Source organism: Epinephelus fuscoguttatus, linkage group LG16 (genome assembly GCF_011397635.1).
Source record: "Epinephelus fuscoguttatus linkage group LG16, E.fuscoguttatus.final_Chr_v1".
In the NCBI taxonomy this organism is placed as follows: Eukaryota; Metazoa; Chordata; class Actinopteri; order Perciformes; family Serranidae; genus Epinephelus; species Epinephelus fuscoguttatus.
This window is the reverse complement of record NC_064767.1, coordinates 13,907,349-13,920,311: the sequence shown is the minus strand read 5'-3', so window position 1 is coordinate 13,920,311 and position 12,963 is coordinate 13,907,349. Positions and strand designations below refer to the sequence as shown.

At 42.0% G+C, this 12,963-nt stretch overlaps 1 protein-coding gene across 1 annotated transcript; it reads left to right on the top strand.

Moving 5' to 3' along the window:
• Positions 1-229: 229 nt before the first annotated feature.
• Positions 230-12,365, top strand: si:ch73-52p7.1 (uncharacterized protein LOC100321084 homolog). Its single transcript, XM_049600824.1, has 2 exons — positions 230-315; positions 8,618-12,365. Exon 2 carries the CDS (start codon positions 8,699-8,701, stop codon positions 9,509-9,511), a length of 813 nt encoding a protein of 270 aa, XP_049456781.1. The 5' UTR covers positions 230-315; positions 8,618-8,698; the 3' UTR covers positions 9,512-12,365.
• Positions 12,366-12,963: the final 598 nt, after the last annotated feature.

Here is a 12,963-nt window from a genome sequence, read left to right as displayed (position 1 = left end):
TGTGGCATTTCCTTTTGCGTAAGAGGTATAAAACCAACAGCTGACCAAACTAAACACGTGCAAGTTATTGTATGACAAATGAAATGCCTTTTAAAAATTGGTAGGGGTCTCTTTGGTTCAAGTCTGCTCAGAACAAACAGCCTATGTGTGTCTGCAGTACTTGAGGGTTGAACTCAGTCTGCACTTTATATGAGTTACAGCTTCCTCTGTGGGATACTTCCCCCATCCTGACGTCAGCTGGATGTGTGATTTTTCTTCCCCATCCCAGCCTCAGACTGACGCATTCACATATCAGCTCTTCAGCAGCAACGTGAGGTAAGTTTAACACCAGAAACCTGGGACACTAACTATCCGTAAACTAGCACTGATGGACTTTTAGTGAGCTTTAACAGCTGTTAAAAGTTTGTGTTCTGCAGTCAGTCCGTAAGAAGAGCAGAAAGCCAAGCTTTGCTGTATATTCTCATGTTACATTGCATAGCTTGTGCATTCCTGTGTCTGTGTTATGTAATAGAAACATTCTCGCAAATCCATTCCGATGGAAAACTGTGAAATGCGTTGCATGTTTAACACTGCAACTGCTTCTGATACTGGATTGACAGCTGACACTTATTTCACTGTTAGGTGTCACTTGTCATCTTCTGATGTGTTTTGTCATGAAGATAAATGAGACAGTGGCGGTTTAAAGACTACAAACTTCACCCCTGATCCACAGAAATGATTATTTAGCCTGATGTTTGAGGTTTGAGTCACCCCAGTTCCAAGGCAGTGATTCATAGCTAAGCCAGAAATGTGGTCAAATGCTCATTCATTTTTATCTAAGTGGGCGGAAAGGCTTTACAGCGAGGACACAGAAAGAATGTACTCTTGACATAAGGAGGTGTGGAGTTCAGAGTAAAAAGCAAACAGTTGCACTCTGAATCTCCACTTTCATACATCTACTGCAGGCTTGGCTGAGCAATTTGGTCGTGACAGTAAGACCAGTCTGTTGTACATTATGTTGTCATTCACTGTGTTTTAAGGCTGGTTACATCTACCTGTCTGCCCTCTGCTCTCAGCATTAGTTGGCATAACAAGAAACCATCATTTTCATCATTGATAGCTGTTTAAAAAAAGAAAACTAGTCAAACTTCATCTTGGATTCTTTGTTCTTTTGCTTCATGTCCTCCCTCTTACATCAGCTGCTGCAATGTCAAGAATAATGTGTTCTGTAGGGTCGAGTGCATCTGCCAAGAATAGTTTGACTGAGTATGAGGAGACCATGATTAACATATTGTAGTAACGCCCACATTCCCATCAGGCTGGACCGAGTAGTGTGCAGTTTGCTGTTTTCTGTTTTGTAAGGCAAATGTCATTTTTTTGTTATTGTCTGTAGTGTGTCTCTTTGGAACATGATGGCTTATGCTAGTTAATGTCAGTTTATAGTTTGCACCATTAGTAAGTTGGCTATCACCTCAAAAAGACAGCTGTATGTCTGCTCTACTCCAATCTGAGCTACAGTATATCTGTTACACATAGACTAAGGCCTTATTAAATAGGAATTGTGCAAATTTGCAGGAAAGCCCAATCAGTCTTCTTTCAGCATTGGCAGTATAAAAACAAAATCAGGGAGTGCAGCGAAATGCCACCTGCCGACTTTTGTTCATACAGACTTTATTACTTTATTATATATAGTTATTTTAAGGTACATTGTCACAATGTTTTTTCTCCTTAACCTAACGTACATAACTTTAACTTAATGTGATGAAGTCATTCATGGGGCATTATATCATATGAACTATAGTCTGGGGATACATTGGGGTTGGAGGACTTGTCGTATTTTGCCTTCATCATTGGACTCAAATGCAACTCACAAGCAAGTCACAGACTTTAAAGAGCCACCTTTCAGGCAGAAAGATAATTTTTCAGTGGAATATCCCTTTAATATGAAGACACAGTCCTTGTTGAGACTTTCCTCTCACAAAGAACAGCATCAGTCCTTTCATTTTCTGAAAAACAACATGTGTTTCTGCTGAAAAGACAGAGCTCTCTCGCAGCTGCTGTAATTTGACAGGAGCAAAGGAGGACCATGAGTGAGAGCTGTTTTGAAAACTGTGACCACGACCGCTCCTTGACCTTAACCATGAGTGTGTAATTGCAACCATGCTGACAAAGGTCTCCTGACCATAACAAAGTAGTAATTTCAACCCAAACATATTCTTTGTCTAACATTAACCAAACCCAAACCCAGAACATATTATTTTTCCAACACTGGCAGAATGTGTCGTTCCAGAGGACACGGACAAACAATGTAGTTTGTTGTTGGAGGACTTGTTGTACAAGGGAAGCAATAGTTTGGGGAAAATGCACTTCTTTGCTTTCTTGCTGAGTAGATGAAAAGAGATATCACTCTCAGGTCTGTACCAGTAATAAACTACCCACGTTGCGATTAGCTTAACTTAACACACAGACTGGAATCAGGGGGAACAGCTGGCCTGGCTCTGTCTGAAGATGACAAAAACACCCTTCCAGTGCCTTTAAAGCTCACTAACAACGTGTGATATTTAATCTGTAGGAAAAAAACAAAGAGAAGAGCTGAAGGCCGCCTCGTTCTTTTTACAAGGCGGAAAATTGGGCACCTCGGGTCAACTCGGCAATCCGGCTCTGTGTGTCTAAACGCTCGCAGCTTGCCAGCAAAACGGCCCAACATTCGCAGAAAATCTGGCAGTGTAAAAGGGGCTATAGTCTTGAACACCAGTTTCCTGGAGGACAGTCCTGTGTTTGTTTGACCCATCCTCCACCCCAACCTGCCTCTTCAGGCAGACTTTCCATCTTTACTCTCATTATGGCATTGGGCACTTGATTGCAGCCTTCCCAATTACGTGTATACACGCGTTACCAGCTCATTATAAATGGTGCATTACTTTTTGTAGGCATACGTATGAACCTTAAATGAGAGCAGCGTGCCAACCCATACGACCATGTTTCTACCTCTGAATAGAAGAGGATACTTCATTAATCCCAAAGTTCAAATTCATTTTTTTTCACTTTGTTGTCATATACACACAGGCTGGAAATACACACACATGCACAAACAGGACCTATATATACATTAAATGGAGAGATGTCAGAGTGAGAGGGCTGCCCATGGACAGTCACTCCAAGCAGTCGGGTCTTTGGTGCTTGCTCAAGTGCAACTCAGCAGTGCCCAGAAGGTGAACTGGCGCCTTTCCAGCTACCAGTCCATGCTCCATATTTGGTCTGGACAGGGACCGGAACCGGCGACCCTCCAGTTCCCAAGCAAAGACCCTATGGTCTGAGCTGCCCCAACCCACAGCGGCCCTTCCTAAATTAGCGCACCCACAAGTGGACAACAGAATACTTTGTATATGATGGTTAATGGTTGTTTTAAACATGTGGTTGATGTTGTAGAACAGTCGCAGCTGCACCAAAACTACATGGTTCAGAAGAAAGAACATGGTTTGGCTTAAAATATACGTTTGTTACTATGGTAATGAAATGTATATCACATGACACACGTCAACATGCTCCTTACATTGACTTTAACACCAGACATCAGCACTAGTCCCTGATGGACTTGGGGCTCATCCTACTCTCCAATGTGCTATGTGTGAGCTCAGTCCTGCGTGTTCTTTAATGAAGCAATAGATATTCGGTCTCAGTTAATGTAGTTTATTAAGCAGTAAAGGAATAAAATTACAGAGCTCTGGGTCTCAACTTCACGTCCCTGACGAACAACAAAGGTGTGTCAGTTCACGAAGTCTGACCTCCTGTCCTTTCCCTGACCCAGTATATTTGAGCGTAACAGAGTGTCATTGTGCACGCAAGGCGTTGTCCTCTTCTCATTGGCAGTTCCACTTCCTCCTTCACCACACCACGCCCCTGCCTCGTGTTAATCTGACTCCTTCCCGCTGACAGTGGGGGCGTGGCTCCTGTTTAGAAAGACAAGAGAACAACACAACTCCCTACACGTGCTGTACCTTACTATCTGTACATCACTTTCTATTCTTACTACCATATATGAAACTAATTATCTAAGCATTGCGATATGTGCTCCTCAGACTTCATGTCTCTTCCTCTCCTGTACTTCTCCACTTCTGCAAAGCAAACACATTCAGATTAGCTGAAATCATCTCAGTATTCTCATTGTTCACACATCTAAAACTTATATAGTGAAACACAACTGATAGTAAAACACATAAAATCATTCTATTCCCAACATCCCTTGAATGAGAAGTTGTTAAGGGGACTTTCTTGCTCTTTACACAAGGTCACCTTACTTCCTTCTTTGCTCTCGTAATGATTACTGCGGCCTCTAGATTTTGCCACCTGACACAAAACATAATTATGGGTCATACTTTCTGCTTGTTAAAACAAACAAGTGGTCATATTTTAGACAAGATCATGTAAGACATCAAAAAAAGTCTAGAAACTTCTCAAACTGTTCCTGCAGCATAATCCACCTTTCTGTAATAATTGATGGGCTTCATGGGATTTCTTCTTCTAACCGCTTCATCCTCTTGAGGGTCACGGGGGGGCTGGAGCCTATCCCAGCTGACATCGGGCGAGAGGCAGGGTATACCCTGGACAGGTCGCCAGACTATCGCAGGGCTGACACATAGAGACAGACAACCATTCACGCTCACATTCACACATATGGACAATTTAGAGTTATCAATTAACCTAGTCCCCAATCTGCATGTCTTTGGACTGTGGGAGGAAGCCAGAGTGCCCGGAGAGAACCCACGCTGACACGGGGAGAACATGCAAACTCCGCACAGAAGGGCTCCCACGCCCGGGATCGAACCGGCAACCCTCTTGCTGTGAGGCGAGAGTGCTAACACCATGCCGCCCATGGGATTTCTTAACACTACTAAAAAATATAGCATATTAACTTATTTAAGCACAGCTGACTACCTTCTCAGATTCAGATTTCTTTGTTGTCACTGTACAAACATATAACAAAATTCAGGTGTACTCAAGGACCAGGCTCATATCTAAAAATAAGTAATACAAAAGTCATAAAATAGTGATGAAAATAAACATTATACACATTTGTACATACACTACATACACTCGTTGCCAATGTATGCTGTTAAAACAGGATTAAAAAAGTGCTCATGCACATTATTGCACATAAAATAAGTCATAAGTCCTGCACATAACCCCGCTGTAATCCAGTATTCTGTGTTTAATAGCTGCTATTTCATCATTAAAAACATTTCTTCAGACCTACTGTGAGATATTTTCATTAGCAAGCAAGCAAACTCAGTGAAGTGAAGAACCCTAAACGCCCCTTTGAACTTCACTGACCTGCTGGTGTGTCAGTGAGTATAAACTCATGCTGTGCAGCCAAACAATGTTCAAACCCACAAAGCTGTTTGAAATTGGAGGCCCCAAGTTTCCAAATACATCAGGGCGAATTTCGTGTATAAATGATGCACAAGCCATCAACAATATTTCCATTTCATCGAATGGTTTGAATAATATTTCTCCCAGGGTAAACATGCTAGAGCTTTAATGATGAGCTGAAACAAACACACGCATAATACCTCTGATGCTGTCAGACAATGTGGAATAAGCTTTCAGCTTTAAGGCAAAATAAAAGGAGTGAGACTGGATGTTAAATATACTGTAGATGATAGTTCACTTATGTTTAATGTCACATGAGGCCAGGGGAAGAATGCAGTGGTCAACGCTCTTGTTCCTGCCCCGACGTTGTTGCCAAACCAGAAAATCTACCCAGACCTTTTGTAAAAGCCAAGATTTCAAAACAATGTTTTCCCTGGAATCTCAAAGCAATCTCCACAGTTATAATTTTCTAAGTGTGTGTGTGTGCATGTGTGTGTGTGTGTGTGTGTGTGTGTGTGTGTGAAATTCAATGTGGGCTCCCAGTGCCAAACATTGTATCCTTAACTGTAGTACAGGAAGATCACACCCATCATAGACTGTTTCTTGTGTGTGTGCGTGCATGTGTGTGTGCATGTGTGTGTGTGTGTGTGCATGTGTGTGTGTGTGTGTGTGTGTGTGTGTGAAATTCAATGTGGGCTCCCAGTGCCAAACATTGTATCCTTAACTGTAGTACAGGAAGATCACACCCATCATAGACTGTTTCTTGTGTGTGTGCGTGCATGTGTGTGTGTGTGTGTGTGTGTGTGTGTGTGTGTGTGTGTGGCAGAGTTCTGATCCAAACCAGCTGTTGGTATGTCCACATCCCCTCTCTTCACGTCTTGGTAAGACAATACTTAATGGCTGAGAGACACACAGGGGAGCGACCTCGGAGCGTTTTACTCAAATATCCAGTTACGAGAATCTCCCGTACGAAAGTTGACCCACGCTGAAAGAGGGCTGGGTCTGTTTACACGACCCAAGCATTTTATTTTTATATAAACATTTCATTCGGGGATGCTGTCAGTTGGACTTTTGCCACAAAAATGTCACTGATATTATCTAGTGCAAGTTGATTTTATTATGATGAGCAACAACCCACAGCAAAGTGGAGCAAGTTCACACCTGCTCCTCGGGGGTTCTTGTAAATCATTACGCAGAGACATGATGAAGAGGACAATTACATAACAACTGAGGACAATTACAACATAAAGTCACCCCTGGAATGCAGCGAACAGTAAAAGGAGAAATAATCAGATCTCTTACTCGAAGAAGAGTGTGTTTACAGGTGTTGTGGAGCACTACTGCATGTGTGAAAAGGTCATGTAAGGCCTTTAATGGCTCGAGAGGGAGCTAAGCGAAGCCAAGTTGCCGCAAGTGATGTCACTTGAGTCAGCATTGGTTGGGGCTGAAGACTAAAAGTTTGAGAATAAAAAAGAAGTTTGGAGGTGTGGGGTCAGAAAGACGTAACCAGACCTCTGTAGCCTGCTCCTCATCTCTGCTTGTGGCTAGCAGCTCAAGGCTACATTAGCAACCTGGTCTCACTCGAAAGTTGTCGAAATCGGGTATTGGGTAGTGACTTTCCGCGTCAGATACTGATGAAAAAAGCCGTCTTTTAACTTCAGCATGATCCGTGGGAGGTTGGTTTTATAGTTTAACGGCGGTGTCAGGGGGAAACACAGCGGAACAAGAACGAAAGTAAAGGTGGCGAAAGTCCAAGTAGGGTGGATTGGAGGAGTGGTGGATGGGTCCAACAAACGTCGATCTTCACCGGGGAGAGCAGCATTCGCGTCCCTAAAGATTATAAAGCCAAACTCTGTTCGTTCTCCTAAACCCGACGTAGTGCCTTTATTTTTAAGGAGACTGTATGCAAACGTTAAATTTTGTGTAAAAACAGAAGTGTATTTTGAAAGAAGACTATGCATGTAACAGGCAGAACTTGACACGGCATCCTAGGACTTCAACAACAAATGCGCCAGGGCACCTTTCATGGCGTTTTAAATGTCGATACGTGACGAGGTCGGAGTGAGAATGTGTTGCCTTTGGCTGTTACTACCATAAAGCTGTATTAACACCAAACCTGGCGTTGCCGCAAAGACGCAGCTCCTCCCATTCATCCGAATGTGGGTAGTGCGTCTAGGCTGTGGTGGTGGGGCCGCAGGGAGGATGGGAATCAGATTCAACTTTTATTGAAACACAACCCGACAACACACTGTGACGGCTCATCACGTAACTGCCGATGAGATCAGAAAGACCCCTGCAGTCAATGGGAACAAGTTATACAGTGACCCCTGCAGTCAATGGGAACAAGTTATACAGTGTTCTTCTGTTGTTAAATATCATAGTGAGGAAAGGAAATGCGTATCAACAGCTTGTGTGCAGTCTACTATCTTACAAAGGAGAGCGCTCGCTTTGTTTCCATGTGTGTCTTTTGTGGCAGTAAAGATAATACAGTTACAATAATCAAAAGGGATTCTACAGATCTTTAAGCCAACAAAAACAAACTCATGGAAGACAAATACTCAGCTGCTGAGATGGAGAGATTGGCTTCCTCTCAACCCTGCACTCCCCCACAAATGGGGCATTGAAGTGACCCTCCCTCACCGCAGCACAACCCTGTGGCTAATGGCTGCAACGCCAGATTTGGTGTGAATGCACCTGAATCTCTGACTGAACTGTTGGTGGTCAAGTTGCATTGCGGGTAATGTAGGCACCAGGTTTAGACAAGGAAAAGAGTGCATGGAATAAAAAAAGCGATATCTCTGGTTCTGCTGCATCTATACTGATCCTTCCTTTTGAACTGTGAGTACAACAGTGTTACAGGAGTGCAATGCTGACATGTGAAACATATTTTCATTTAATAAAATGCTATGTATAGTTAGTAGATTGAACTACACAGCTGGATATAAAGAGAGTAAGATCAGTTTCATCTCTGACAGCAGCTACATTCAAATGTTACTTATTTATACCATTCTATTCATTTATATGGGACATTGCTCATTAATCAGAATTCGCAACCACAAAAGTAATCTTAATGTGACCAGGGAAGGGGTCTGAGCATTTCCTCCACCACTGGTTGCCTTTGCACACAGGCCAAACTTTATATAAAATGAATGAAGTGTGCTGAAAGTTGGTTTGTATCCCTGAGTTTAAGGGTTTGATCACAGATGTAGAGTGTGTGTTTGTCTTTACTTATTTCCTCATGCTGAATATGTGCTTTTCTTTTCTACAGGCTCAGGTCTACGTACCTGAACACACACATCCACACATGAACACCAATCAATATGCTTCCTGAGACTCTCCTCCAGCAGTGATGCCTGCCATCAGCCCTCCCAGCCCTCTCCTCTGCGTGCTGCTGTGTGTGTCGGTGGCTCTGCAGCGCTCTGACCTGCGCCTGGCGTATGTGACCCACAACAGCTTTTTATACTACTCCTGCAGCCAGGACCCGCAGCCCTGCAGCATCTCATCACTTGCAGACTGCAAATGCAAGGACATCCAGCTTTCCACGCTGCACCGCCCCCAGTCGCACTCGTCTCCCGTTTTCCGGATGAGACGTTTAACTGTTTGGTTCACGTCACCATTAAACACGGCACGTCTGCTGAACAACTCAGAGGTGAGGCACCTCACACTGATCCATTGTGGCGCTGGAGGATCCAAAGAGACACCTAATTTCAAGGAGGGACATTTTGCTGTGCAGCACCTGGAGAGGCTGACGGTGATGAACCTGGACCAGAGGCCAGTTCACCACTGTCCAGATGCAAACAGAGCCAAGAACACAGACTCAAACAGTGACCAAGACATAGATAACGGTGCTCATTTAGACACAAATAGATACAACAGGGATAGAGACACAAATCTGGACGTGATTGCAGACATAAAGAGGGATTCCTTGACTTTGTCCTCACCCCAGATCCAAGACATCTACCTGGGCCGAGAGCTGGGAGCAGCTTATCATGAACAGGCCAGACTGGGAATCATCCACAGCTCTGTGCTGGAGTGGGGAGCAGTGATCAAAGCCTACACAGTTCAGACACACATAGACAATGACGGCGTGCTGCCCTTCCCTGACCTTCACCTGCCTAAATTACCAGAGACATCTGTCATATATGTCAGCTTTGTGTACTGATACCAAGTTACTTTATGAGGAGGGAACAACAGGAGGAAGATTATCCAGTGTTCAGCATGGATGGATTAATGAATAAGCCTACTGGGCACAGGCTCAAAGGCCTTTGCCTTTGCCTGCAAAATGTCACTCAAATTAACACGTACTGACCAGCAAGCCTGAAATGACTACAGATAAACCACAAAGTGACACTACAAAGAGACACAAGGTGACTACAAGGAGATGCAAATGAACTGCAAAGACACAGAAAATAACTACAAAAAGGGGCAAAACCAAAAGAGACACAAAATTACCTCAAAGAAACACAACAACTACAAAGAACACTAAACAAACACAGACACAGAATGACAAAAAAGCACATGCAATTACCTCATAGAGACACGAAGTGACTATAAATAGACACAAAAATACCCACAAAGAGACACAAATTACCCCAAAAGTCCTAACACATTTACAAAGAGATGCAAAACAACATGCTCCTATGTAGGAGAGGTGGGAGGTGTTCTGCATGTTGTCTGATAACCCTCACATGGTGTATGACCTGCAAACAATCACTTTATTACTCAGCAGGAGTTCTAAAGTTTGGAGTGAGAATATGGCGTCTTTTTGTTGCAGGCCTTCACCTCTAATTTACAACAACAATAATCTCTTAAAAGGGGATATATGGTGATCATTAGTTTTAAGTTAGACTCATTAGTGCAGGGGTGTCAAACATGCGGCCCGGCGGCCAGAGCCGTCCTGCCAAAGGGTCCAATCTGACCCACTGAGTGACCTTGCACACCTAATTGTGAGGCACTTGTGAAGGCTGAGAGGTGCCAGGTTTCAGGAGCAAGTTAAACATTGAGTAGCTTTCTTCATGTAAAATGCTGCTTCAGAGGCTTTTCCACCAGAACAGTCCTTTTCTTTCACTTTATTTTGGTTTGGTGATGTCAAGACTATTACAGAGGAGTGGAAATGTACAGAAAAATGCACATGTAATGACAGAAATATTGTTCAATTCCATTTATTCTTTTGGAGACATCACGTGCTGTTTGTCATCTGTTTGGTAAACAGATTAGTGTTTTTAAAATGTACTTCTTTAAACAAAAAAGGGAAAAATTTGGAGGTGTTTGTTATTTATTAGATATTACGCAATGGTTTTACTAGTGCGGCCAACCTGCGTTCAAATCGGACTGTATGTGGCCTGTGAACTAAAATGAGTTTGACACCCCTGCATCAGTGAGTCTCTACAAGCTCATATTTGGGAAGAAAGAAAAACAAATCCACTCACACATGCAGTGCCAAGCAAAAGTGTGAGAAAATGGACTGAAAACTCTTTACATAAGTATTTTTAAGCCTGTTTTACAGGCAAAACTGCAGTATTTCTTAAGAAGTAGTCTCATGGTGAAATTCTCCAACTTTCTTGGATTGAAAACAAGAAGGAAATTAAATGCGTTGACTTTGGATAACTCCAAAGTAAACACCCATTTTTGCGCTGACACATGAAACTAAATCAGATTTTTCTTGTGTAATGGCTTTAATCATAATTTACCCAAGTGGCTGAAAAACATTGCGCAGATGTTTATCAGCATGTTAGAACAGAAAATGTCAACTAATGAGAGACCCTCTGAGGGACTAGAGCAACCCGCCAACCCCCTCCAGCTGACACATCCCTGTTTCTTCATGCTGTCTGTCCTAAACTGATGGAGTTGTCCCCAAAATGAATAGAAACTGGTGATTGGGTGGCTCTGTCACCCAGCTGAGCATTTTATTCTTCTTGATCGCCTTATTTTTTCTCTGTATCACAAAGATAGAAAATGTGAGTTTCCACCATGAAGTACAGTCTCACATAAGCTCTGTAGTATTTTCAGCTTTTCGTGATGAGTCACTTGTCATGTGTTTGTATTTTCTTGTGAGCCTAAATGTCATAACCAGAGGGAGGACAATGAGCTGATTGGGACTTGAATTCCTCCCCAGCTCTATTTTGACATTTCTACAGCTGACCTCTGACCCCTGGGCCCTGTGTAAAAAGCAGCAGAGACCTTCTCCTCTGGGATCAGTGAATCATGAATCATTTTGCGTGTGACAGGAGGGGTTTTCCAAATAAATGTGAAATGCATGTTTGCTTACATTTTTACCACAAGATGGCAGCAGATACATTTTAGTCAAATGGGGAGCAGCAAACCATGCTGAGAGAGGACTGAACTGAGGGACAGCATTAGGGAAAAATGTGTTGCTGTTTTTTTGCCTTGTTGTTTTTGAAGACAACACCTGAATAATCCCTTAAATTCAACAAATGTGTCATGAGGCATTTCAGCACTTTAAAAAGCTTGTGAGGAATATTATTTTCAGGATAGAGGTGCAATATTAAGAGTTAATAAAATATGGCCTGATATTTATTAACTGTGTCATCTGCTTGTATTTGTTTAAAACAAAAACAAAAATGGATGATTTGCTCATCGCTCATGGCTTGTGTATTTAAAATCATCATAGATACTGTCCAAAATGACTAACAAGAGTCAGAGACATAATTTAAAAAGGAAAACATATCTTACATATTTGTCCATATGATGATTTAATTCAGTTTATTTGTACATACCTGTGTATGAAAAAAGACAGTAAAGATTTATAAAGTTGTGAAATTGTGCAGGTTAGAAGCCAAAATTGCTTATAAAGAAACATCTCCCCTATTAAATAAAAAAATAATAAGAGAAAAACAAAAATTGCATGCTTGATCAAAGTTTCCTGAGACCCTGTACCCTCGTATGAGGACATCACATTTTGGGTTTGCTTGACCTTATACTTCATTCTACTTTACTTAGACCTGTTGTCTTCGTTTGTGGACACTTCTTTGCTCCATCTAGTGGTAGTAAGAGCACAATACACTAATCCATGTAAAAACAAGATGGCAGCCATCTCTGCTAAGTCAGTCTGCAGCTAATCCCGACACAAAAGTGACACCCGATCACATTTTATGATTGAAACTTGTTTATTTATCATTAATTATGTTTATAGTTCAATATGGCAACACATTTGAGCAATTTTAGAGTCACAAGATAAGACGCTGTTAATTAGGAAGTGCTTTTTGAGGACATTGGGACTTTATTGTCATTGATAATGTTTAGTTTTTTATACTTATTGGGTCCTACTGTTCTCATATAGCTAGGAGAAATTAAAAATGCATACCAAACAAAAGTTCAGGTCTCAGCGGGATATACACATTTTAAAAGTTTATATGCACAAACTGAGATGAATTACAAAGGAATCAATTAGGTGGCACATTAATCTAATATTGTAGACATATAAACCGTATCTTATTATGGATTTAGTGTGACAATATGAGGTATAAATGATTTGCATAGGTCTGTAGGAGAAGGAAATCCACCTAAAGTCACATTTTTAAAGCAGTCTGAAGCATTTTTAACTCTCTGTTTATTCTTTGTGGATATTTGTTTTACATCACTGATTACTGTGAG

Coding starts and splice junctions, on each gene's coding strand:
- si:ch73-52p7.1 (XM_049600824.1), top strand. CDS start 8,699: ATGCCTGCCATCAGCCCTCCCAGCCCTCTCCTCTGCGTGCTGCTGTGT.